The sequence below is a fragment of the Trypanosoma brucei genome, chromosome 2, assembly GCF_000002445.2.
Source record: "Trypanosoma brucei brucei TREU927 chromosome 2, complete sequence".
Lineage (NCBI taxonomy): Eukaryota > Euglenozoa > Kinetoplastea > Trypanosomatida > Trypanosomatidae > Trypanosoma > Trypanosoma brucei.
This window is the reverse complement of record NC_005063.2, coordinates 743,092-767,891: the sequence shown is the minus strand read 5'-3', so window position 1 is coordinate 767,891 and position 24,800 is coordinate 743,092. Positions and strand designations below refer to the sequence as shown.

Genomic DNA, 24,800 nt, shown 5'->3' with positions numbered 1-24,800 from the left:
GACTTAGCCGCTCAGTAATTTTAACTTTTGCTTGCTACCCACGTTTCGTCATTTTTTTGTTTGTTTACTTTCGTTTTTGCAACTTGTTAGTGTTCACACAGTAAAATTCACACAAGCATGTATATACCGAGAGGATGCATTCAGTTAAGTTGTACCTATCTCCGTTTTGTGCATGTGCATTATTGGTGTCAGGTTTTTTTTTACTCTGTTCACTCTTCATACGGTGGAAAAAAAACAAAAAGGAACTACTACCCTACTTTTCTCTCCTCGAACACGTTTTTTTTAAATAATTCAAATACTGTTTATTCACTCCAATGAGAAAAGAAATAGAGTAGAGACAAGAAGAGGAAAAAGGGAACAATCAATATAAGGGGTGGGAAAAAGTCATAGTTAGAAGCAAGTGGGTGTATCAAATACGTTTGGATTAGATATTACTAATAAATTAAGGCAGAAGGAAAAGAGAACAACAGGCACAGAGAGTCTAACAGGTAAATGACGCAATCAGCTCAATCAACTACCCTCTTTCAGAGGAACAAGCACATTTATATACAAGAGGAGGATAAACTGAAGGACATTCTCTCCGATGAGGCGTTTCACGAGAAGGTTATCTCCTGGCTTGAATCCACTATTACGGAACTTGACCTGCAGTTTGAGATCTGTGATCAAAAATTAGCTGAACTTCAGCAGAACATTTCGGTAGAGTCTGGTAATTACTGGTGTAGCAAGACAGTTATTAAACACTGCAACTTACACTTGGATGTAAAGAACATATCCTCTTCAGGTGCGGACACGGAACAGCATGCGACTATCCCCGAAGTGGTTCACGCAGTTTCTTCTCTTCAACTGCTCAAAACGCAACCCTTCATCACCCCGAAGCAGAAACGCTTTATTGAACAGTGCGAAGCCGAGCTTAGTAGTGTTGTGTTTGAGCCGCGTGAGTTGGGGTTCATTTCAAATGCCCTCCGAGTTAAACTACGCGAGGGCAGCAATGCGCGCAGTTTGCTGGGCTCGCTCGCCGAGTTTCAAAATACCATTGAAGTTCTTTCCCCTGATGTTGACAAATGTGAGCAACTGCTTGAAGCGAGTATTTCCAACGGTGAAATGGCTCTAGCGGAGGAGATTTCCGAGAGGCAGCTTAAGATATACGAACGCATTCTCCAGCTTATTACCGATCAATATCCCATCATTACAAATCATTACGTCGAATCTCGCGTGAATGATAGGCGACAGCGCTGGGCCATATTTCGTATGGCTGATAAAGATATCACAGCGGTGATTGAAGGAAAAAACAGACAAATCGAAGCATGCGAAGAAGATCTTTTAAAGATAAAGGAACAGATTGAGAATTACAACAACGATGATACACATCAACGTAAACGTTACGAAACGGATCGTGGTCTGTCTGACGAATTTCTTCAGAAAAATAGGGAGCAGCAGCAGGGTGTGTGGAATCGTATGTTCGAACTGGCTAGGGAAATGCAGCAGTGCCAAGTCGAGCTTTCGAAGCTGGCACAGAAGCGCCGTAAAGAAATTGAACGGCGACTTCAGATGGAAGAGCGAGAGGCTGGACGTCGAAGCGGCCACGAGTCGTTTCTCAAAGCGGTATCGGAACATGCTCAGAAGTTGCAGAATATTGTTACTAATGCAATAAAGGCTAAGGATCTCGCCACATCATTGAATAACTTTGTTCTTGATGGTTGTGACACTATCGCATCCAAGGTCGACAAGCGGCAGAACACATTCAGTGAGATGCTTCGTGCGATACAGAGCCATCACTTCAAACGCTACTCGGATTATTACCTCGCCGCAAGTCGGTACCTCTATCGCAAGGAGCGGCGCCTGATGCAATTGGATGAGGAGATACGGGACAACGAAATAAAGAAGGAACTACATACTGAATCCTTAGATGTCAATGCTAAGAAGTACGTCGAGGCAAACAAAATACTGCTGCTAAAACGAAGGGAACTAGGGCATCAAATTGTGGCTATTCGTGCGAATTTAGATAAAGCGAGTGAGGACATCGAGCCCACACTCTCCTCGCTCCGCTTTGCGGGCGTAGAGTACGTTCACCCGAGCGAAATAGCGAAGAAGGTTAATTTGAACCGTCACTCCACTATTCTGGATTACCGTGAGAAGGTAACACCGTCTACAACGTTTGATGAGAAGGTGAAAGTCGAAGAGGAAAAGACACTTTTACAGATCCGTGCTGCTATTGAGCAGGAGAACAGCGAACGTGCCTCCTACAGACGTACTCAACTTCCTATGCTTGAGGCCAAATACCGAACTCCACTGCAGCGTCAGGTGGGTGCTCTTTTAGATCGTCGGCTCAACGACACACCTTCCGCAGGTTCCCCATCGGCATCGTACCCCAAGGCAGTAACGCATCCCCTTCCAGGACATCAAAAGGTTCCTGGCACACATGGCGCTGGCGGTGAGGAGCCTGATCGTGCAGCTGCTACACTGTCTGCTAAACCGTCTCATCTAGTTTCATCTCGCAGAAATTCACTTGAAGAAATGGGTGATGGAGTTGGCGGTGATGCAAGTACTGCCTCACATGGTGTTCAGCTTGGCATAAACGATGTGCTGCGGGTCGAGGGACGTTCATTGCGCGCTTTGTATCCATACAAGGCGCGAGCACCAGATGAGCTAACGTTTGATGAAGGGGAAGTGATTGTGTGCGTAAGTCGTGCTCAGGAAGAGGGTTGGTTGAAAGGTGTGTGCAACCAGCGCACAGGGTTGTTCCCAATCAACTACGTGGCACCCTGTGATGAAGATGATTGAAACACAAAAGTTGGGTGTGATGGTTTTTTTATATTTTTTTATTTAAAAAAAAAGTTGTTGCACTGCTACAGTGACCGTATTTGCGTTGTAGTTCCCATTTTGTATATGGGGGGAGGGGGAGCGCGTACACACTTAATTGAACTTCAGTAACTTCTTTGACTTCTGCCTATGACCATACCACTGGGTATGTGTACGTGTGTGGTTATGCAGTATAAAAGTTTTTCAGGCGGGTATTCGGTAGCGTATTGATGTATACTGTGTTTGAAGCTGGCGTGATTGTTTGAGGCAAAAAAAAAAAAAGAAGCCAGGGAGTAATGACTATCCGTCCCCTCCACTTGGCAACTTTTTTGTCTTTTTTTTTTGTAAAAATGAAAATGGAGCAAATAATCACAGCGCTATTGATGTATAGTAAAAATTATACGGCATGTGAGGCGTTTATAAAAGTAACGAAGGAGGGGAAAACACATGTATTGAGGGAGTGAAATCATACCTGTCTTTTGCTTTTTCTTTACTTTTTGCTTCCCTTTATGCGAGGCGCATATTTCCACTTGGTGGGAGTCAACACTCCTGTTACAGTGATTTGATTGAAGAGTCTACCGGAAGAAATGGAGCAAAGTTGTTTGGCCAACTTGATAGGCAAGTTGCTGAAAATATGTGAATTCCTAGGTGGATGGGGGAATGGAGAGAAATATGAATCAATGACTAATTGCGATGAATATTATGAAGGCGCGGAGTCGCGCAGGGAAAAGCCGCGGTGGGAGTTGAAGTGACTGTTTGAAGGATGATTTGTGAAGTTATTTTTACAGGGTTGACGCGGAGATGTCGCATTTAATACCAAACCCATTCGGCGATTGTTTGGTGTTGTGTAATTTCATAGTTGTGCGATTCATAGCGTAACACATTCTCATCTCCATCCTCGTCATTTATTACACTTTACCATGCCTCTCCACCATCCTCTTTTTCTTATTCACCCCGAAGATAATGTGCCCTTGCCTAGTGCCTTTGTGTGTTTGTGTGTGGCAGTGATTTGAATGATGGGTGAAAATGAATACACTTGCGGGTTTGAAGTTTGATGTGAAATTGGAAGCTGCTTCAACTCGATGTCGGTTATGCTTCTTCATTTTCGCCATGCTCTTCATTATTATTTCACGCTGTTTACATACATATATCTGTGTATCTATGTGTCATGCCGTTTTTTTGTTCAGTTTCCGACGCATGACGAAAATTTGTCACCTAGATTTATTCTACTCGGCATTTGTATGGCTGTCGTGTCGCTCACTAATGATTGTTATTATATGTTTTTCCTTTTCTTCGAACAAAAGCAAAATCAACAACAAAAACCCTTTCCACTACCTTCATGTGGGTGCTGTGGTGGTGTGACAGGGGACAGTACCGGTTCGGGGTTCTGCTATCTCCCCACTTCATATGCCGTGGTTCCACACTTCAAACAATTATATTATTTTTTTGTTTCCTCATGTATATTTGTGTGTTGTTGAACTTCATTTTCTATTACGTTTACACTTGATGTGCTTCTGCTTTCTGTTAACTTCATCTTCCTTGCGTCTTACCATTGATTATTATTATTATTACTTTGTGTGTTTAAAACATAAATTACAGTTGCTCGGTGTGAGTCTACAAGAGCAATAGGAAAGCGGAGAGAGTATCTAAGCGAGCACAAAACAACAATAACAACAAAAGAAGTACCAAGCAAACAAGCAGCTCGAACCAAAACAGTTACAGGAAAAAGGTGTAAGTGGGAGAAAGGAAGTAGGTGAATAAGATAAAATACATAATTGCGTTGTTGGAGCTTGAAAGAAACCTGGGGAAGGGAGGAGGATAGACAACCAGACGCTTGCAACGTTAGCATTGGGGGCGTATACGCGTACAAGAGGGTTTTCTTTGTACACGATCCCCTGTTGACTGGCCCCAGCTAGTGACTTCATAGTTGTGTGCCTTTTCACTACTGGTGTAAAATCCCTGTATTTGGCACTGCGGGGAACCGCTGTTATTGTCATTGACTTTGTTTAACACCTCTTGCTTGCGGCCCCCATGGGTGCTGCCTTATGCACGGATGTGGTTCCCTTCACGTTGGATGATATAATCCTTATTCCTCAAAGGGTGTCCAAGTCGCACCTCGCATATGACGTCTCGCCTGTGGCGGTGGACCACTTCTCGAAATTTCAAAACAATCTGAAGGCCTTTACATTTCGTCATCGCGATTCCTCGGCGTCAGTTAATGGGGCTGCCGCGCGCTTTGACCCGTCGCATGTTTCTGCTCTACCGATGGATCTCTCTCAGGCAAAAATTGAGCTAGATGATACACGGGTGTATGTTCTTGTTCAAGTGCAACGACAACCTGTCTCACCACGAAATGCCCCGACCGGAAAAGCAACGTTGGGATCCCCAAACATGTTTACGCCCCGAACGCTTGAGTATCCGTTAAAAGACTGTGACATGAACTGGCGCTGGAACGATGTTTCGCCGTCGTGGGCTTCCGTGCTGTCGGATGTGTTCACGCCTAGAGGTCTTGCTACCCCGTTTTCTACAAATATTGGCAAGCCCCCCGCATCGCTTTCGCATGCTGGTGCTCGTCTCTTCTCTCGTGGCGCAGGCTGCGGTACGGAATGTGGAGATGGTTACAATTACTACTATAGCATTTATATACTCAACGGTGTTAGGGCCCATCCTTCTCTTGCTGCAGTCGCTGCCGTCCACGCAGGACGCTTGGAGCAAGCTCTTATTAACAGCAAGGAGACCTTGCAATGTTTATTCTTTAACTGCAACCCCAGCCGTGGTGAGAAAGAAGCTGCAGCATGTGGAAGGGAAGATTCGTTGTGCGCTAGCATAGGTGACGTAGTGGGCAGCCGACGGCCATCACGCCGCACATCGTTTATGGGAGAGGAATACCAGCGAAATGCAATCCTTCGTTCGCTGCTCTCGCTTCGAAAGCCGGCGCCAACTGCTTCAGTGCTGGGGACCACACCGACCGGCGGCAGGTCGCAGGAGAATTCATCTCGCGGAAAGTCAAAGCGCCAGGAGGGTGCCGTGTTATATTCATTTGAACAGTACCAGCAGCAGAAACTTAAAGGGGATCCCTTACCACTCCCTACGACAAAGCTTTCAAACTGTTTGATACCGCCTATAACAGGAGCTCGACCAGATGTGGAGAACAGCGCGAGGAAGCTGCCACCTTTAGAAACAATACGCTCTAAGCAATCGGTTACCGATGCCGGGGGCGCCGTGAAGGAGAGCCCACTTCCTTTCACAGCTCGGTTTCCCAACCGGACTGCTAATTCTCAGGTAGGGAGTGAGCGTGGACCGAGCTCTGCAGCATCTCCATGCCTTACGCCAAAGAGCTCATCCTTCATGTCACCGCGATTCCCCGTCATATCCGCCCTTCGACTGGATGGGGCACTGCGTCAGCAAGCGGGTGACGGCGGCCTGAATGATTCGCAGATTAATCCTGAGCACGACGAAATACGCATAACAGAGGAAAAGCTGCAGAAACTAAAGGCGTTATCACCGGAAGCGACGGAAATTCTTCCGTGGCTTTTTGTGGGAGGTGAGGAGGCAGCGAGGGATCGCTCCCAACTACTGGCAAAAGGTATCACGTCCGTCGTGAACACCGTTGCGTTCTCCATTGAAAACGCCCATGAGGATATCTTCAGCTATCTTCGCCTAAATGTGAGCGATTCTCCTGACGAGCCCATCTTCTCGCTATTCCCTGTTGTGAACCAATATATTGAGGAGGCACGCCTTAATGGGGGAAAGACATTCGTTCACTGTCATCAGGGCGTTTCACGGTCATGTTCGTTTGTTATTGCATATGTCATGTGGTATGAAGGGTTATGTTATGAAAAGGCGTATGATTACGTTCGCGCGCGTAGAACGGTTTGCAGTCCTAATCCAGGTTTCTACGTGAGCCTACTGCTTTGGCAAGACCAGCTGGCAAGACCTGTCCTTGACAAGGCATATGCATACGTGCCATATCCCGATTATCTATTTCCCTTCTCCTACCGTCTGGCGTTGGTATTCCGTCGTCAAAAAGAGCAGCAGAACGGAAGTGAAGAGGGCGTTCACATCATGAATCAGTCTGTGCGTGTTTTGGACGATAAGTGTGACGAGTTTGCCATGGATCCTCGGTTATGCTATGGTTTCTTGTTAAGTGGCTGCCCGACACCGGGTGGATCACAAGAGCCATGTACTGTTTCACATTTTTTCGTAGGACCGGAATGTGCTCCTGCCATTGGACAGCAGGCCAAAGAAGAGTGGGAAAAGTTTGTTAAGTATAGCTTTTACCATGGCGCAGTAAAGACCACGGTGAATAATAAAGGTGAATGCATAACTTATACGCCTCTTCCACCACTACAGCACCCCGTTGAATGTTTACTGACCCCTGCAGAGGTTGTATCTGCTGTTGATAGTAATGTGTACAAGAGGGGGGAGACCAGCTGCGGCACTTTAAGGCGCTTGACTATTACGTTAGTGCATGACTCCTGCTGGGATAGTTTGTTATCGCGTAGCGATATGGTGGAGCTTTTCACCAAATATGTAGCAGAAGTGAAGCAACAGAAACAGGCCATGTCGGGTCACAAGCGTCTTCGTGAGAAGGAGCAACAACGTGATCTAGGAAAATTGGATGTAGGGAAGAGCAAAAGCGCACCAACGCCACGGGAACCCACCGGACGGAGCTTTGCGGCATCGAGTGCACGGGTGGGAAGTCATCGGTCGTTACAACCACGTCGCAATGAACCAATCGAACATACAGTAGAGAGCTATCAAGAGGAAAAGAATGAAGGAGTAGCTGAGCGTGAGGCTGGGGGTACAACGCCAGTGAGCCATGAAATGGAAATATTCGCTTACCCTTTTACTGGAACCCCTGTGCGTGATATTATAGATGCCACCGATATGGAAGCAGAGCGCGCTTATGTCATTATTCTTCCGCGTTCCAGCAGTGGGTTTGAGCAGGATGGGAGAAGTTCTCCATCGCATCGTGTTTTCATTTGGATTGGTTCTAGATGTGGCATTGAAGCAGATGAGGCCATGGATGCCTACCGCGCCTCGCTCAAATCAGGAAATGATGTGCGATTAGCCACGGGAGCGGTGCTGAAAAATCCTGTGGAGGAGGTTGTTTACGATGGTGAGGAACCGGATGAACTGTTGCTAGCACTTGATTAAAACCATCATATTTGTTTGTACATATATATGTGTTTGTTTGTGTTTGTTTGTGTTTTGTATCTGGTTGATTGATAAATTATTTCTGTTGATATGCTGGTCGACCTTAAGGTCACTCCAAATGCTGCTGCTGCTGCAATTAGCAAAGGCACTTCCGTATTCGTGGGAGAAGGGCGATTCAAATGTTTACGGAAAGACGGAGATGAATCAAAAAAAAAATTAATAATAATAAATGAGGGAGCGTGAAATGAAAGGAAAAAAATTTAAAAAAAAAAGAGGAGACGGCGTTACGCCGTTCGAGACACAGAGAAGTTTTTTTTTTTGCGGTATTTAAATTTATGTTATTGAACGAATGAACAAAAAACTAAACACTTTTGTACCATGTTCTTCCCCTTCTAAGCTGCTGGCAACCAATCAAGAAAAAAAAAGGGAAAAAGTGCAAATCACAAGGGGAAAAAATAGGGAAAAGAAGGCATGAGAAGAAGGGATGCAACACCAATAATTTCTGAAGAGGAAGAAACAAAAAAGAAAGAAAAGTTGTCAGCCCGATACAAATGAATCTTCTTTTTTTTTTTCTGACTTTGTTTTAAAGAAGAAGGAATGGATGAAATATGCAGTCCCCCATTATATATATATATATATATAATTTACCACCCCTAAGGGGTAGCAGCGTTTGACTATTCTGTTTTTTGAGCAGCCACACGGTAATGTTGAAACCATTTTGTGAATTATTTTACCTTTCTGCTTTCCTTTTTCTATTCTTTTTATATGTAGGCAAAAATCTAAACAGTTTTTCCACTTTTTAATTACTTTTTTGTTTTTATTTGTGTCTTTAGTTTTTTCTTTTTTATATATCTTTTCCCTCCCATTTGTTTTCCTTACCACCTTACCTGATCCTCCCTTCTTCTTTTTTTTTTTGTGATTCTTGTTTGTATTTGAGGCAATTGTCCTATTGTTGTTATTGTTGATTTTTAAGTTCTCTTTTTCTTACTTTTTTTTTTTATGTCCACCAAACCCTTAACTTTCTCTTTTATTACCGGCGACTATCATTTACTGCTTTGTCTTTTTTTTCTTTCTTTTCTTTTCTTCTCTTTTTTTTTATAAAAAAAAATATGCAAAAATGAAGTAAGAGAAACTCTTCGCGACTGTACGTTTGCCAAACTGTTGTCACTTTTTCTTTTTTGTTTATTATTATTATTATTATTATTACTATTATTACCTTGTCGCTGGTCCACTAATTTTTTTTCCATTCAATTTACAAAGTATTTATATACATATATACACACATGCCCACATCCACATCCACACTAACATAAATATATATATTTATATTTATATCTAAATGTATACGCATTTATGATGTATGTACATTTGTTTTCCCCCCCTGTTTGTTGGTTGGAGAAAGCCCAATGGTGGAGCAAAATTATAAATATGTAAGCCTTTCTTGTTTATTTTTCTTTTTGTTTTTAACCATCTCTTTTTTGACACTGCCTCACCTCAACATTGTCAGCTTCTGCAAATAAAGAAAAGGAAAAAAAAAGAAAGAGAAAGAGATAAAAACAAAGACGAAAAGAAAAGAAAAAAAAGGATACAGAAGGAAACAAGGCAAAAAAGAAAAAAAACGTATTTAATAAAACCAAAAGTTTCTTCATTAATTCCGTGTTATAATTGTAAATTATTATAATGTAATTAGTAAATTTCCCTACCCCATAGAAGGTGTTTGTTTGTTTGTTTGTTTTGTTTGTTTTTTTTTCTTTCCCTTCTCCCCTCTCCCTATCACTTCCTCCTTGCTTTCTCTTCGAAAAAAAAATAAAATAAAAAGTAAACAAAAATATTTATTATTATTATTATTTATTTTAAGCGTCTTTTGGTTGCGTTGTTACTTTTGTTGTTCTGTATTCGTTGGCCGCAAGGATCTTTCGATCCACGTGTGGAAAATTGTGTTGTTTCGGTTTTGTGATTTGTTTCGTACGGTTACGTGAGAAAATGAATGATGGAGAAAAGTTAATTAGTCTTTATTATTATTATTATAAGACAAGGGAAGAGAAATTGCGATGGTCATTTTTTTTTATATTTTGCTCTCCTTTTTTGTGTTGCTCGTAAAGGAGGATGCGGAGCACGAAGGGGATGCAAATGATGTAAATGGTGTGTGAATATGTTGTTTTCCTTTTTCTTCTTCTTCTTCTTCGTATTTATCCAATTATGGCGTCGGATGCTTCTTTTTCTGTTTTTTTTTTGAGTTTTGTTTGTTTGTGTGTGTGCGAAGTGCGTTTTCAATACATAGGGGGCCAATATAAATATATATATTTATATATACATAAACATATGTCATACTTTCGATGTGTGTATGTATGTGCCAAGCTTAACTGTATGCAGGCGTGTGTCTGTTGAATTCAGATTTTTCGCCTTCTCTTGCCTTCATCTCTACTTCCCTTAAAGTGAGTTATTACCGCTATTCACACGCTCACACAAGCTGCCCATTTCATGTGATAAGGTGTATATGGGAATACGTACACCTCATCACATGCATATGCCTCCGTTTATATTTTTGTATTCGGTAAAAAAATATATATATAAATCCCTCATCGGTATTGGACCACACACATGCACATCGTCTTAAGATGTGTTGCCATTTCACTGCCCTTGTGTTGTTATCATTCTCTCCTTACCCCCATTTCTCATTGTTCGTTAATGCTCAAATGAATGTTCTCACAATCATGTAGACAAACACAAACACGTACATACATACATACATACAGCGGGGGAAAAGGGTGAGAGAGGGACCACATATTACCGGAAACTACAAACATCCCATTTAAAACTTCATTGATATTTCTCTCTTTAGTTCCTCATATCGAATTATCACTCAAAAAAAAAAGCAACAACAACTAGAATCGTATCAGGTGCGTGGTGTTTGTGTGATTTATGCACACTTCGTCATTGCAACTGCGGCGACGTGGTGCTGGAATCATTGGCCTTCCCAATGTTGGAAAGTCTACTCTGTTTAATGCCCTCACCTGCAGTCAGCAGGCAAAAACAGGAAATTTCCCATTTTGTACCATAGACGCCAACCTTGCCCGCGTCCCTGTTGCGGATGATCGGCTGCGCCGGCTGGCAACCTTTAGCGGGGCGCATAAAATTGTTGACGTCGAGATCGACCTCGCGGATGTGGCGGGCCTCATTGAGGGGGCGTCAAAAGGCGCAGGTCTTGGAAATAAGTTTCTCAGTGATATTCGGCCATGCACCATTCTTTTGCATATGGTGCGTTGCTTTGAGAGCGCTAGAGATGGATTCGGTACACCAACGCCACTGGAAGATGTCTGCACTATTGTAAATGAGCTGGTGCTGGCGGATCTGGAAGCAATGGAAAAAATTCTTAGTAAGCAAGCGAAGATACGAAAGGTTGGAGATCCCTCACTGGTGATTTGCCAACGCGTCGTATCATGGTTGCAGGAAGGCAAACCTGCGGCGGATATGTCGTTGAAGACTGACGAAGAGCGTCAGATTTTACAGCAGTACAATCTTCTCTCCGCCAAACCCATGATGTTTGTTCTTAATACAGATGAATCGACTATTGCGAGTGGAAACCGCTACACGCATATGGTTGAGAGTGCGCTTGGCTCTGAACGGACGTGTCGTGTGTGCGCTTCTTTGGAAGAGCAAACATCTCAACTTAACTCCCGCGAGGAGCGGCTTCTCTTTTTGAAAGAATATGGAGTAGATACACCGCATGGCGAATTGCTACTGCGCCGGGCCTATAAACTACTACGACTGCAGTCCTTCTTCACAATTGGTCCGCAGATGGCTCACGGCTGGACCACACGCGTAGGAGCGACGGCAAAAGAGGCTAGTGGCGAAATTCACTCCGACATGGAGCAGCACTTTCACCGGGCAAAAATAATGGCATGGGATAAATTTATTGAACAACCAAATCTCGAGGCGGCAGAGCTTAAAATGGCCTATGTGGATGCCACATACACCATGCAAGATGGTGATATTATGATTGTTGAGCATGGAGCCTCGCGATAAGGGACGAAATAGCACACACACACAAAAAAAAAGAAAAAGAAACTAAGGGGGAAGGTTTGTACGTGTGTATCTATGCGTTTGAGAGTCATAGCGGTACGTGAGCGTGTTTACTCGAGTGTGCTTTTTGTGATGGATACCAACATGAAGAAAAATGGGTTATAGGCTTTGCGGAAGTGTGTGATCTCGTTTCTTCTGAGATACATGCAGTGTGTAAGGTAGGGTACTAAAACTAAGGTATTTCCCCGCACTAAGTTATTACACAACAGTCTCAACCGGACTGGTCTTTACACTGAGAAAGTGCTGCACAAAGTGGGATGAGGAAATACCGGGCTTTCCTTTTTAATTGTTTTTCCTTTTTTTTTTCATTTTATCGCTCGTTTTATTTTCTTTTACGGTCACTCGCATGTATATGCGCCTACGAACTCTCACAAAACAACGCTGATCGGCTAACCGGCGATGTGGTGAGTTGAGCGGAATCGTAATAATAGTGCCCAGTTGAATGATGCGCTTAAAAATGGATGCCACATACTCCGAAGAGTTCTGGTATTTATTTATTTTTACGCATACAAGCATATTTTTGTAGCCGTATGTGAGGGAGTGTTTTTCATCCTTCTACTTTGTATTTTTTTTTCCGGTTCCATCACCAAACTTTGTCTCACAGATACGAACCAATGGACCGAATCCTTCGACCTTTACAATGTTCGGTTTCGAAACCTCTAGGCGATATTCTCATTTGTTCAAAAAATCTCGCCACCCTTCGTTTCGCTATATTATCATGTAGTAAATGTAACGGCCAGACTTCACAGCACCCTGTGTGGATTAATACTTCATAAATGGCAGGAGGAAGATCAAAGTAACAAAAAAAAATGATGAATAGTTCGTGAGGATGGGCTGAAGCATAGTGGAATGCCTGATGCCGGTGAGGACTCCACACTAATTTGGAATATTGACTTAATCGTCAAAGTTTTAAATATATATATATATATAGGCAGACAAGGGGGAGAGAAAACTTCAACTAGTCTTTTCCTTTTTTCTTCTCTTTTATCCTTTTTTTCTCATTTATTCGTTCATTTTGACGAAGGAAATCGAAAGGGTTAGCACATACAAATACACAAACAGACAACAATAAGGAGAAGCGTTGAAATAGCCACAGCGACAGCAGGAGTCAGGATCACATTAAGAAGTGGTCAACTAAATGTTTTCTGCTGGGGACGCACGGCGGTACCCCGGTTTCTTCACACGAACGTGGACTCCACCACCCGAAAATATTGGGCATGTGAGAAGCAACCGAAGCGCCAGCAGCATCCAAGGAGGTTTGACACATGAGACACCGCCGCTGCTCACACCGCGGCTGGCGGCACCAATTAATGTGCGAGGATTGGCCGCAACGGATTCCATACCTCGTCTCAACAATCCTTTACCATCTCCTACGGGGTTGCTGACTAATTCTGCACTCGTCGGCATGTCACGTGAGGAACCCAGCATAATGCCGCTTCTCAGCTCCAAACAAACTGCTCCTATGGGAATGCACCCCACCATCTTCGCTGGGCGTCGGGGCTTGGCGGACATGTCAGAGGAGGAGCGCATGGAGTACACAAATCGCTTGGAGGGAGATATGACTCATGTGCATAATACCCTTAGCCGTGCGTATCAGTTGCGTGATGACTACAAAAATGAGGCTGCACGCCTCCATCGTGAGTTGCAGGACAAAAATCATCGTTTTGATTGCCTTTTGCGCGAGCATAGTGCATGCAACGACGTAATATACCGCTGCAAGCGAGAAAACGAAGAACTGCGTCAAAAACTTGACGAATCGGAAGGGGAGGTGCGACAGCTTAGGGATAAGCTAGTGTCCGTAAATTCACAAGGCAAATATGTCCCATCTGGAGGTGAACGACATGTTGGCCGTCAAGAGATAAGTGCGCTTGAAGAGAAGAACAAAAAACTTGAGGAAGAACTTCTGGAGCTAACTAAAGAGCTTGAAAGGGAACGTGAGTGTATTAGGCACCACGCTGTCGCTGCAGAAATGGGGAAAAGTGAAAACACGAGTCATGAAGAGGAATTGGCGCAATCAAGGTACCTGTTACAGGTGACACGTACAGAGATAACGGATCTACAGCAGCTTCTTCGAAAAGAACGTGAAGACTACGAAGAAAGCCTTAGGGAAGCAATACAAGCGCGAAACAACCTTCACCAACAAAACACCGCACTGCAGGAGCAAAAGGAACAATTGCAGGAAATGTGTGACGAACAGCACAGGACGATTGAGGATCTTACTTCACAACTACTACAGCGCAAAACTGAGCAAGCAGTACAACGTGGGGCACCTGACACACAAATGGAGACAACAGACGAGAACAAAACAGACACAAATACAAACAACGATGATGAAGTGTACAGAATGCTGGAACTACAACAGCACACACTTCAACAGCAGTTCTTCTTGCTCCGTAGGGAAGGAGAAGCGAAGGACATCCTGCTCCAAAAAGCGAGCGAAGAAATATTTAACCTCCAAAATCTTCAGCAGCAACTAGAGGCCGCCCTTCAGAAATCGAGAGAACACGCTGCAGAACTAACGAAAAGCCTTTCCCACACACAAAACCAACTGCAGACTGCTCAAGAAAGGATCACCGAAGATAGCTATGTGATCAACAACTTTCATCATCAACTCAGAGAAAAAATACAAATATCAGGCTCCATAAGCGGTGAAAAGAACATTCCACAAGGCGGGAATAAAGAGGAATCAATAGAGTTAGTGACAAGAGAGACACAGATGCCATCAAGGTCAGGAAATGATTCGCAATATATTACTGCAAATGTGCAACATGAGAAACTAAACCAACCACAAAAAGCCGATAGCGGTCACAATGCCACAGGGAATAACAAGGAATTGTCGTCAGCTCAAAATGACGAGTACGAACAAGCCATAATCAAGCACAAGATGACAGAAGAAGGTTTAACAGAAGTCATAGAAGCACTGAAAACGGAACTGCAGCACACACAGAAGTGCCTTCGCGAGGCAGGGGAAGAGAACGTGCAACTAACGAATAAGCTGAATGCGGCTGGAGCTCGGGGCCGCTCAACAAGTACAACAAGAAGTGGAAGTTTAACACCAAATGATACAGAAGGATCACTGAGAACATATAATGCCGGATTGAAAACACAGTTATCCTCCGCCTTGGCAGCCCTAACACAGCTAGCAGAACAGCACGATGCTACACTAGCAAGAGCAACTGAAATGGAGGAACGTGTTTCTACACTTGAGGAGGAACTCCGTACAGCGCACTCAACCACGAAGAAAATGTCTGCAGAACGTGAGCTACATGTGACAAAACTTACGCAACTTGAGGAAACTGTTTCCCGTTTGGAGAGTTACGGTACAACACCTGAACAAACTGTGGCAGCTTTCACAACAGAATTGCAACACACGCAACAACGTCTTCGTGAAGCAGAGGAAGAGATCATACAGCTAACGAATAAGTTGAATGCCGCTGGAGTTCGTGTACGCACCTCACAGTCTGACAAGGATGGCAATGCACGAGCTGCTCTTGTGTCTGATGTTGCTGTAAGGAATGCTGATACGGATCTTGGTACACAATTGGCATCTGCTTTAGTAGCACTTGAGCGACTTGCTGAGGAACGGGAAGCTGCTTTAGAAAAGGCAACTGAGATGGAGGAACGTGTTTCTACACTTGAGGAGGAACTCCGTACAGCGCACTCAACCACGAAGAAAATGTCTGCAGAACGTGAGCTACATGTGACAAAACTTACGCAACTTGAGGAAACTGTTTCCCGTTTGGAGAGTTACGGTACAACACCTGAACAAACTGTGGCAGCTTTCACAACAGAATTGCAACACACGCAACAACGTCTTCGTGAAGCAGAGGAAGAGATCATACAGCTAACGAATAAGTTGAATGCCGCTGGAGTTCGTGTACGCACCTCACAGTCTGACAAGGATGGCAATGCACGAGCTGCTCTTGTGTCTGATGTTGCTGTAAGGAATGCTGATACGGATCTTGGTACACAATTGGCATCTGCTTTAGTAGCACTTGAGCGACTTGCTGAGGAACGGGAAGCTGCTTTAGAAAAGGCAACTGAGATGGAGGAACGTGTTTCTACACTTGAGGAGGAACTCCGTACAGCGCACTCAACCACGAAGAAAATGTCTGCAGAACGTGAGCTACATGTGACAAAACTTACGCAACTTGAGGAAACTGTTTCCCGTTTGGAGAGTTACGGTACAACACCTGAACAAACTGTGGCAGCTTTCACAACAGAATTGCAACACACGCAACAACGTCTTCGTGAAGCAGAGCAAGAGATCATACAGCTAACGAATAAGTTGAATGCCGCTGGAGTTCGTGTACGCACCTCACAGTCTGACAAGGATGGCAATGCACGAGCTGCTCTTGTGTCTGATGTTGCTGTAAGGAATGCTGATACGGATCTTGGTACACAATTGGCATCTGCTTTAGTAGCACTTGAGCGACTTGCTGAGGAACGGGAAGCTGCTTTAGAAAAGGCAACTGAGATGGAGGAACGTGTTTCTACACTTGAGGAGGAACTCCGTACAGCGCACTCAACCACGAAGAAAATGTCTGCAGAACGTGAGCTACATGTGACAAAACTTACGCAACTTGAGGAAACTGTTTCCCGTTTGGAGAGTTACGGTACAACACCTGAACAAACTGTGGCAGCTTTCACAACAGAATTGCAACACACGCAACAACGTCTTCGTGAAGCAGAGGAAGAGATCATACAGCTAACGAATAAGTTGAATGCCGCTGGAGTTCGTGTACGCACCTCACAGTCTGACAAGGATGGCAATGCACGAGCTGCTCTTGTGTCTGATGTTGCTGTAAGGAATGCTGATACGGATCTTGGTACACAATTGGCATCTGCTTTAGTAGCACTTGAGCGACTTGCTGAGGAACGGGAAGCTGCTTTAGAAAAGGCAACTGAGATGGAGGAACGTGTTTCTACACTTGAGGAGGAACTCCGTACAGCGCACTCAACCACGAAGAAAATGTCTGCAGAACGTGAGCTACATGTGACAAAACTTACGCAACTTAAGGAAACTGTTTCCCGTTTGGAGAGTTACGGTACAACACCTGAACAAACTGTGGCAGCTTTCACAACAGAATTGCAACACACGCAACAACGTCTTCGTGAAGCAGAGGAAGAGATCATACAGCTAACGAATAAGTTGAATGCCGCTGGAGTTCGTGTACGCACCTCACAGTCTGACAAGGATGGCAATGCACGAGCTGCTCTTGTGTCTGATGTTGCTGTAAGGAATGCTGATACGGATCTTGGTACACAATTGGCATCTGCTTTAGTAGCACTTGAGCGACTTGCTGAGGAACGGGAAGCTGCTTTAGAAAAGGCAACTGAGATGGAGGACCGTGTTTCTACACTTGAGGAGGAACTCCGTACAGCGCACTCAACCACGAAGAAAATGTCTGCAGAACGTGAGCTACATGTGACAAAACTTACGCAACTTGAGGAAACTGTTTCCCGTTTGGAGAGTTACGGTACAACACCTGAACAAACTGTGGCAGCTTTCACAACAGAATTGCAACACACGCAACAACGTCTTCGTGAAGCAGAGGAAGAGATCATACAGCTAACGAATAAGTTGAATGCCGCTGGAGTTCGTGTACGCACCTCACAGTCTGACAAGGATGGCAATGCACGAGCTGCTCTTGTGTCTGATGTTGCTGTAAGGAATGCTGATACGGATCTTGGTACACAATTGGCATCTGCTTTAGTAGCACTTGAGCGACTTGCTGAGGAACGGGAAGCTGCTTTAGAAAAGGCAACTGAGATGGAGGAACGTGTTTCTACACTTGAGGAGGAACTCCGTACAGCGCACTCAACCACGAAGAAAATGTCTGCAGAACGTGAGCTACATGTGACAAAACTTACGCAACTTGAGGAAACTGTTTCCCGTTTGGAGAGTTACGGTACAACACCTGAACAAACTGTGGCAGCTTTCACAACAGAATTGCAACACACGCAACAACGTCTTCGTGAAGCAGAAGAAGAGATCATACAGCTAACGAATAAGTTGAATGCCGCTGGAGTTCGTGTACGCACCTCACAGTCTGACAAGGATGGCAATGCACGAGCTGCTCTTGTGTCTGATGTTGCTGTAAGGAATGCTGATACGGATCTTGGTACACAATTGGCATCTGCTTTAGTAGCACTTGAGCGACTTGCTGAGGAACGGGAAGCTGCTTTAGAAAAGGCAACTGAGATGGAGGAACGTGTTTCTACACTTGAGGAGGAACTCCGTACAGCGCACTCAACCACGAAGAAAATGTCTGCAGAACGTGAGCTACATGTGACAAAACTTACGCAACTTGAGGAAACTGTTTCCCGTTTGGAGAGTTACGGTACAACACCTGAACAAACTGTGGCAGCTTTCACAACAGAATTGCAACACACGCAACAACGTCTTCGTGAAGCAGAGGAAGAGATCATACAGCTAACGAATAAGTTGAATGCCGCTGGAGTTCGTGTACGCACCTCACAGTCTGACAAGGATGGCAATGCACGAGCTGCTCTTGTGTCTGATGTTGCTGTAAGGAATGCTGATACAGATCTTGGTACACAATTGGCATCTGCTTTAGTAGCACTTGAGCGACTTGCTGAGGAACGGGAAGCTGCTTTAGAAAAGGCAACTGAGATGGAGGAACGTGTTTCTACACTTGAGGAGGAACTCCGTACAGCGCACTCAACCACGAAGAAAATGTCTGCAGAACGTGAGCTACATGTGACAAAACTTACGCAACTTGAGGAAACTGTTTCCCGTTTGGAGAGTTACGGTACAACACCTGAACAAACTGTGGCAGCTTTCACAACAGAATTGCAACACACGCAACAACGTCTTCGTGAAGCAGAAGAAGAGATCATACAGCTAACGAATAAGTTGAATGCCGCTGGAGTTCGTGTACGCACCTCACAGTCTGACAAGGATGGCAATGCACGAGCTGCTCTTGTGTCTGATGTTGCTGTAAGGAATGCTGATACGGATCTTGGTACACAATTGGCATCTGCTTTAGTAGCACTTGAGCGACTTGCTGAGGAACGGGAAGCTGCTTTAGAAAAGGCAACTGAGATGGAGGAACGTGTTTCTACACTTGAGGAGGAACTCCGTACAGCGCACTCAACCACGAAGAAAATGTCTGCAGAACGTGAGCTACATGTGACAAAACTTACGCAACTTGAGGAAACTGTTTCCCGTTTGGAGAGTTACGGTACAACACCTGAACAAACTGTGGCAGCTTTCACAACAGAATTGCAACACACGCAACAACGTCTTCGTGAAGCAGAAGAAGAGATCATACAGCTAACGAATAAGTTGAATGCCGCTGGAGTTCGTGTACGCACCTCACAGTCTGACAAGGATGGCAATGCACGAGCTGCTCTTGTGTCTGATGTTGCTGTAAGGAATGCTGATACGGATCTTGGTACACAATTGGCATCTGCTTTAGTAGCACTTGAGCGACTTGCTGAGGAACGGGAAGCTGCTTTAGAAAAGGCAACTGAGATGGAGGAACGTGTTTCTACACTTGAGGAGGAACTCCGTACAGCGCACTCAACCACGAAGAAAATGTCTGCAGAACGTGAGCTACATGTGACAAAACTTACGCAACTTGAGGAAACTGTTTCCCGTTTGGAGAGTTACGGTACAACACCTGAACAAACTGTGGCAGCTTTCACAACAGAATTGCAACACACGCAACAACGTCTTCGTGAAGCAGAGGAAGAGATCATACAGCTAACGAATAAGTTGAATGCCGCTGGAGTTCGTGTACGCACCTCACAGTCTGACAAGGATGGCAATGCACGAGCTGCTCTTGTGTCTGATGTTGCTGTAAGGAATGCTGATACAGATCTTGGTACACAATTGGCATCTGCTTTAGTAGCACTTGAGCGACTTGCTGAGGAACGGGAAGCTGCTTTAGAAAAGGCAACTGAGATGGAGGAACGTGTTTCTACACTTGAGGAGGAACTCCGTACAGCGCACTCAACCACGAAGAAAATGTCTGCAGAACGTGAGCTACATGTGACAAAACTTACGCAACTTGAGGAAACTGTTTCCCGTTTGGAGAGTTACGGTACAACACCTGAACAAACTGTGGCAGCTTTCACAACAGAATTGCAACACACGCAACAACGTCTTCGTGAAGCAGAGGAAGAGATCATACAGCTAACGAATAAGTTGAATGCCGCTGGAGTTCGTGTACGCACCTCACAGTCTGACAAGGATGGCAATGCACGAGCTGCTCTTGTGTCTGATGTTGCTGTAAGGAATGCTGATACGGATCTTGGTACACAATTGGCATCTGCTTTAGTAGCACTTGAGCGACTTGCTGAGGAACGGGAAGCTGCTTTAGAAAAGGCAACTGAGATGGAGGAACGTGTTTCTACACTTGAGGAGGAACTCCGTACAGCGCACTCAACCACGAAGAAAATGTCTGCAGAACGTGAGCTACATGTGACAAAACTTACGCAACTTGAGGAAACTGTTTCCCGTTTGGAGAGTTACGGTACAACACCTGAACAAACTGTGGCAGCTTTCACAACAGAATTGCAACACACGCAACAACGTCTTCGTGAAGCAGAAGAAGAGATCATACAGCTAACGAATAAGTTGAATGCCGCTGGAGTTCGTGTACGCACCTCACAGTCTGACAAGGATGGCAATGCACGAGCTGCTCTTGTGTCTGATGTTGCTGTAAGGAATGCTGATACAGATCTTGGTACACAATTGGCATCTGCTTTAGTAGCACTTGAGCGACTTGCTGAGGAACGGGAAGCTGCTTTAGAAAAGGCAACTGAGATGGAGGAACGTGTTTCTACACTTGAGGAGGAACTCCGTACAGCGCACTCAACCACGAAGAAAATGTCTGCAGAACGTGAGCTACATGTGACAAAACTTACGCAACTTGAGGAAACTGTTTCCCGTTTGGAGAGTTACGGTACAACACCTGAACAAACTGTGGCAGCTTTCACAACAGAATTGCAACACACGCAACAACGTCTTCGTGAAGCAGAAGAAGAGATCATACAGCTAACGAATAAGTTGAATGCCGCTGGAGTTCGTGTACGCACCTCACAGTCTGACAAGGATGGCAATGCACGAGCTGCTCTTGTGTCTGATGTTGCTGTAAGGAATGCTGATACGGATCTTGGTACACAATTGGCATCTGCTTTAGTAGCACTTGAGCGACTTGCTGAGGAACGGGAAGCTGCTTTAGAAAAGGCAACTGAGATGGAGGAACGTGTTTCTACACTTGAGGAGGAACTCCGTACAGCGCACTCAACCACGAAGAAAATGTCTGCAGAACGTGAGCTACATGTGACAAAACTTACGCAACTTGAGGAAACTGTTTCCCGTTTGGAGAGTTACGGTACAACACCTGAACAAACTGTGGCAGCTTTCACAACAGAATTGCAACACACGCAACAACGTCTTCGTGAAGCAGAAGAAGAGATCATACAGCTAACGAATAAGTTGAATGCCGCTGGAGTTCGTGTACGCACCTCACAGTCTGACAAGGATGGCAATGCACGAGCTGCTCTTGTGTCTGATGTTGCTGTAAGGAATGCTGATACGGATCTTGGTACACAATTGGCATCTGCTTTAGTAGCACTTGAGCGACTTGCTGAGGAACGGGAAGCTGCTTTAGAAAAGGCAACTGAGATGGAGGAACGTGTTTCTACACTTGAGGAGGAACTCCGTACAGCGCACTCAACCACGAAGAAAATGTCTGCAGAACGTGAGCTACATGTGACAAAACTTACGCAACTTGAGGAAACTGTTTCCCGTTTGGAGAGTTACGGTACAACACCTGAACAAACTGTGGCAGCTTTCACAACAGAATTGCAACACACGCAACAACGTCTTCGTGAAGCAGAGGAAGAGATCATACAGCTAACGAATAAGTTGAATGCCGCTGGAGTTCGTGTACGCACCTCACAGTCTGACAAGGATGGCAATGCACGAGCTGCTCTTGTGTCTGATGTTGCTGTAAGGAATGCTGATACAGATCTTGGTACACAATTGGCATCTGCTTTAGTAGCACTTGAGCGACTTGCTGAGGAACGGGAAGCTGCTTTAGAAAAGGCAACTGAGATGGAGGAACGTGTTTCTACACTTGAGGAGGAACTCCGTACAGCGCACTCAACCACGAAGAAAATGTCTGCAGAACGTGAGCTACATGTGACAAAACTTACGCAACTTGAGGAAACTGTTTCCCGTTTGGAGAGTTACGGTACAACACCTGAACAAACTGTGGCAGCTTTCACAACAGAATTGCAACACACGCAACAACGTCTTCGTGAAGCAGAAGAAGAGATCATACAGCTAACGAATAAGTTGAATGCCGCTGGAGTTCGTGTACGCACCTCACAGTCTGACAAGGATGGCAATGCACGAGCTGCTCTTGTGTCTGATGTTGCTGTAAGGAATGCTGATACGGATCTTGGTACACAATTGGCATCTGCTTTAGTAGCACTTGAGCGACTTGCTGAGGAACGGGAAGCTGCTTTAGAAAAGGCAACTGAGATGGAGGAACGTGTTTCTACACTTGAGGAGGAACTCCGTACAGCAAAGGAGAAGCTGGAGAGGAGTGTTGAGGAAATATCTTTTTTAAAAGATGAAGTTTTGGTTAGTAATCGTTTGCTTGTGGATAGTGTTTCTTCTTTGAATGGTAAAGTGGGGGATAGTGATGGTGCTGTTGGTGCAGATGTTGAGAGGTTGTCTCGGGTTGTGGATGAACTTCATGCTCAAGTTTCCGCTACGAAGCGTGGTTTTGAAGAATTTTATGACCGTAGGAGTGAGGGTTGCGTGACGGAACTTATTGTCGCAAGAAGATCCGTTGATCGCTCTAATGATGCGAGGAGGAGGTTGGAGGAGCGCAATGTTCGGCTAGAGCAAGATTTGGAAAGAAAATGTCTGGAAGTAGTTAAATTGCAGAAGGAGTGCCAGCGGTTGGAACAATTTGTTCGGGCAAAGGACGTTCGTGGCGCGCACAGTGTATTAGGTGTGGATGGTTCCGTTGATGTGAGTTCTGTGGGGGCGGAACCGGTGGACTTAGAGGCTGTAGATCTCGCCCAGTTTCTACAAATATCAAGCCTTCACGCAGATCTAATGCTCTGCCGAAAAACTTGCCGTCAGTTGGAATCCAATCAAGAGGAACTTCTCTTGTCATTGGAACAGAATTCGTCGCAGTCAAATGCGTATCTGGAAGATTTAGATGAAATTCGTCAACAGTTGGTGGAAATGCGTCAGCAACGTGAAGAACTCATAGCTGAGCGTCGTACTCTCACCGAGAGGGTCGATGAACTTGGTCGTGAGCGAGGTGAGGAAGTTAGTCGGTTGAAACAGCAGAACAACTCGCTCTCCGCACAGTTGCAAGCGAGCCGCAATAAACTCTCCGCACTGGAGGCATCGAAACGTGAGGGTGAACTTGCGGCCAGGCAGCAAGCTGAGGAACTGGCGAAAGCATTCAGTCTGATGGAGGCTCAGGTGCAAACACTCCGCGAGGAGGTTGCATCGACGAGTGGTTCCCCAAAACGGCAAAGCGGTTCCTCTCGTCAAAAGGCCGTTGTGGAGGGGGATGAAGCGCGTATTCGCATGTCGCAGGCGCGCGTTACGTTCCTTGAAAAAGCTCTACAACGAAAGGATGAGGAGGTTCAACGGCTGCAGGATGAGCTTGTACAGAAGGACGAACAACTTGACCAGTATGAACAAGATGCGGCCAAGGCGGCACAAGATGCGGAGAATGCATCAAGGAAGACCTTACAACTTGAAAGCGCAGTTCAGAAGTTGCAGGGCGATAAGAAAGGTCTGGAGGACGAGCTTCGATATGCCAAGACAAGGGTTGTAACCTATGGTGGTCGTGTGTCATCAGAAGTGGCACAACACAGCAGCCCACCGGAACAGCAAATTCGGGGGTCACCTGTGCTAGGTGCAGGAAGAACCACCAGAGAGAGGGTGAGCTTGTCCGTTGAGTCATCACATCATTCCAGAATCACTGAACAAACACAGCGACAGGTACGGCAAGTCATGGACATACGTAGCACAAGGAAAAGGTCTCGTTCAGCCAATGCGGTCTCGTGAGGAGATGCCAGGTAAGTACTTCAAACCTGTTATTAGTGCATAAAGTGTGCAGTTCATCTACACATGCACCTAGAAATGATCCCTCCCGGTAATATTCTCCTGACTTCATTTACGGTGACCAAAAGTGGAGTGAGCGTGAGCGCCAACTTCGTTCAAATTTGTTTACTCACAGAATCTGCAGGATCGAATGAGTTAAAGGAAGGAAACGGTATGTTTATGATCGCTGATAACAAGTGCATGAAGGCAATGAGTGTCTGTTCGTCTTTTCCTGCTGTTTATAGTTTGAAAGGATGACATGTGTAATTGGTTAGCATAAATTCATAGAAGCTGGTGGAGACAAGTGGAAGAAGATCAGAAGGCACCGCTGGGAAATGCGCAGCAATTTCTTCAGTAGAATACGGCCTTTTTAAAAATATTTTTGGGATGAGTTTCATTTTGCGGAACGTATCCATAATCCAAATCAAAGAGGCATGCGTGTGGGTAGTCATATACTCTTTGTTCTTCTTGTAATACTTCGTTTGATTTTATATGGGTGATGGCGGGTCTGTCTAACGAAGCAGGGTGCGGCACCAATGTTGTATGGCTTGATATTCAAAACATGTTTCTGAACTGTGTTACATGTTTTTGCGGTGGTAATGTTATATTAGGGTAATGTTTGGGTGAGTGTATGTATTAA

At 44.9% G+C, this 24,800-nt stretch overlaps 4 protein-coding genes across 4 annotated transcripts, besides 16 other annotated features; all 4 read left to right on the top strand.

Moving 5' to 3' along the window:
- Nucleotides 1-24,800: part of a sequence feature (sequence corresponds to BAC RPCI93-28H13) that runs on past both edges of the window.
- Tb927.2.4330 (paraflagellar rod protein, putative) lies at nt 493-2,781 on the top strand (the record flags this gene model as incomplete). Its single annotated transcript, XM_946535.1, has 1 exon — nt 493-2,781. The coding sequence occupies one exon, from the start codon at nt 493-495 to the stop codon at nt 2,779-2,781; it is 2,289 nt and encodes a 762-aa protein (XP_951628.1).
- Nucleotides 2,805-2,834: a sequence feature (AT_rich).
- Nucleotides 4,831-7,959, top strand: Tb927.2.4280 (dual specificity protein phosphatase, putative; the record flags this gene model as incomplete). Its single annotated transcript, XM_946534.1, has 1 exon — nt 4,831-7,959. One exon carries the CDS (start codon nt 4,831-4,833, stop codon nt 7,957-7,959), a length of 3,129 nt encoding a protein of 1,042 aa, XP_951627.1.
- Nucleotides 8,166-8,190: a sequence feature (AT_rich).
- Nucleotides 8,582-8,601: a microsatellite.
- Nucleotides 8,747-8,893: a sequence feature (A-rich).
- Nucleotides 9,020-9,056: a microsatellite.
- Nucleotides 9,142-9,174: a microsatellite.
- Nucleotides 9,220-9,327: a microsatellite.
- Nucleotides 9,474-9,578: a sequence feature (T-rich).
- Nucleotides 9,674-9,707: a microsatellite.
- Nucleotides 9,758-9,816: a sequence feature (AT_rich).
- Nucleotides 10,118-10,144: a microsatellite.
- Nucleotides 10,248-10,283: a microsatellite.
- Nucleotides 10,515-10,535: a sequence feature (AT_rich).
- Nucleotides 10,692-10,714: a microsatellite.
- Tb927.2.4240 (GTP binding protein, putative) lies at nt 10,882-11,985 on the top strand (the record flags this gene model as incomplete). The annotated part of the gene is made up of 1 exon (XM_946533.1): nt 10,882-11,985. The coding sequence occupies one exon, from the start codon at nt 10,882-10,884 to the stop codon at nt 11,983-11,985; it is 1,104 nt and encodes a 367-aa protein (XP_951626.1).
- Nucleotides 12,950-12,972: a sequence feature (AT_rich).
- On the top strand, nt 13,181-24,124 carry Tb927.2.4230 (NUP-1 protein, putative; the record flags this gene model as incomplete). The annotated part of the gene is made up of 1 exon (XM_946532.1): nt 13,181-24,124. One exon carries the CDS (start codon nt 13,181-13,183, stop codon nt 24,122-24,124), a length of 10,944 nt encoding a protein of 3,647 aa, XP_951625.1.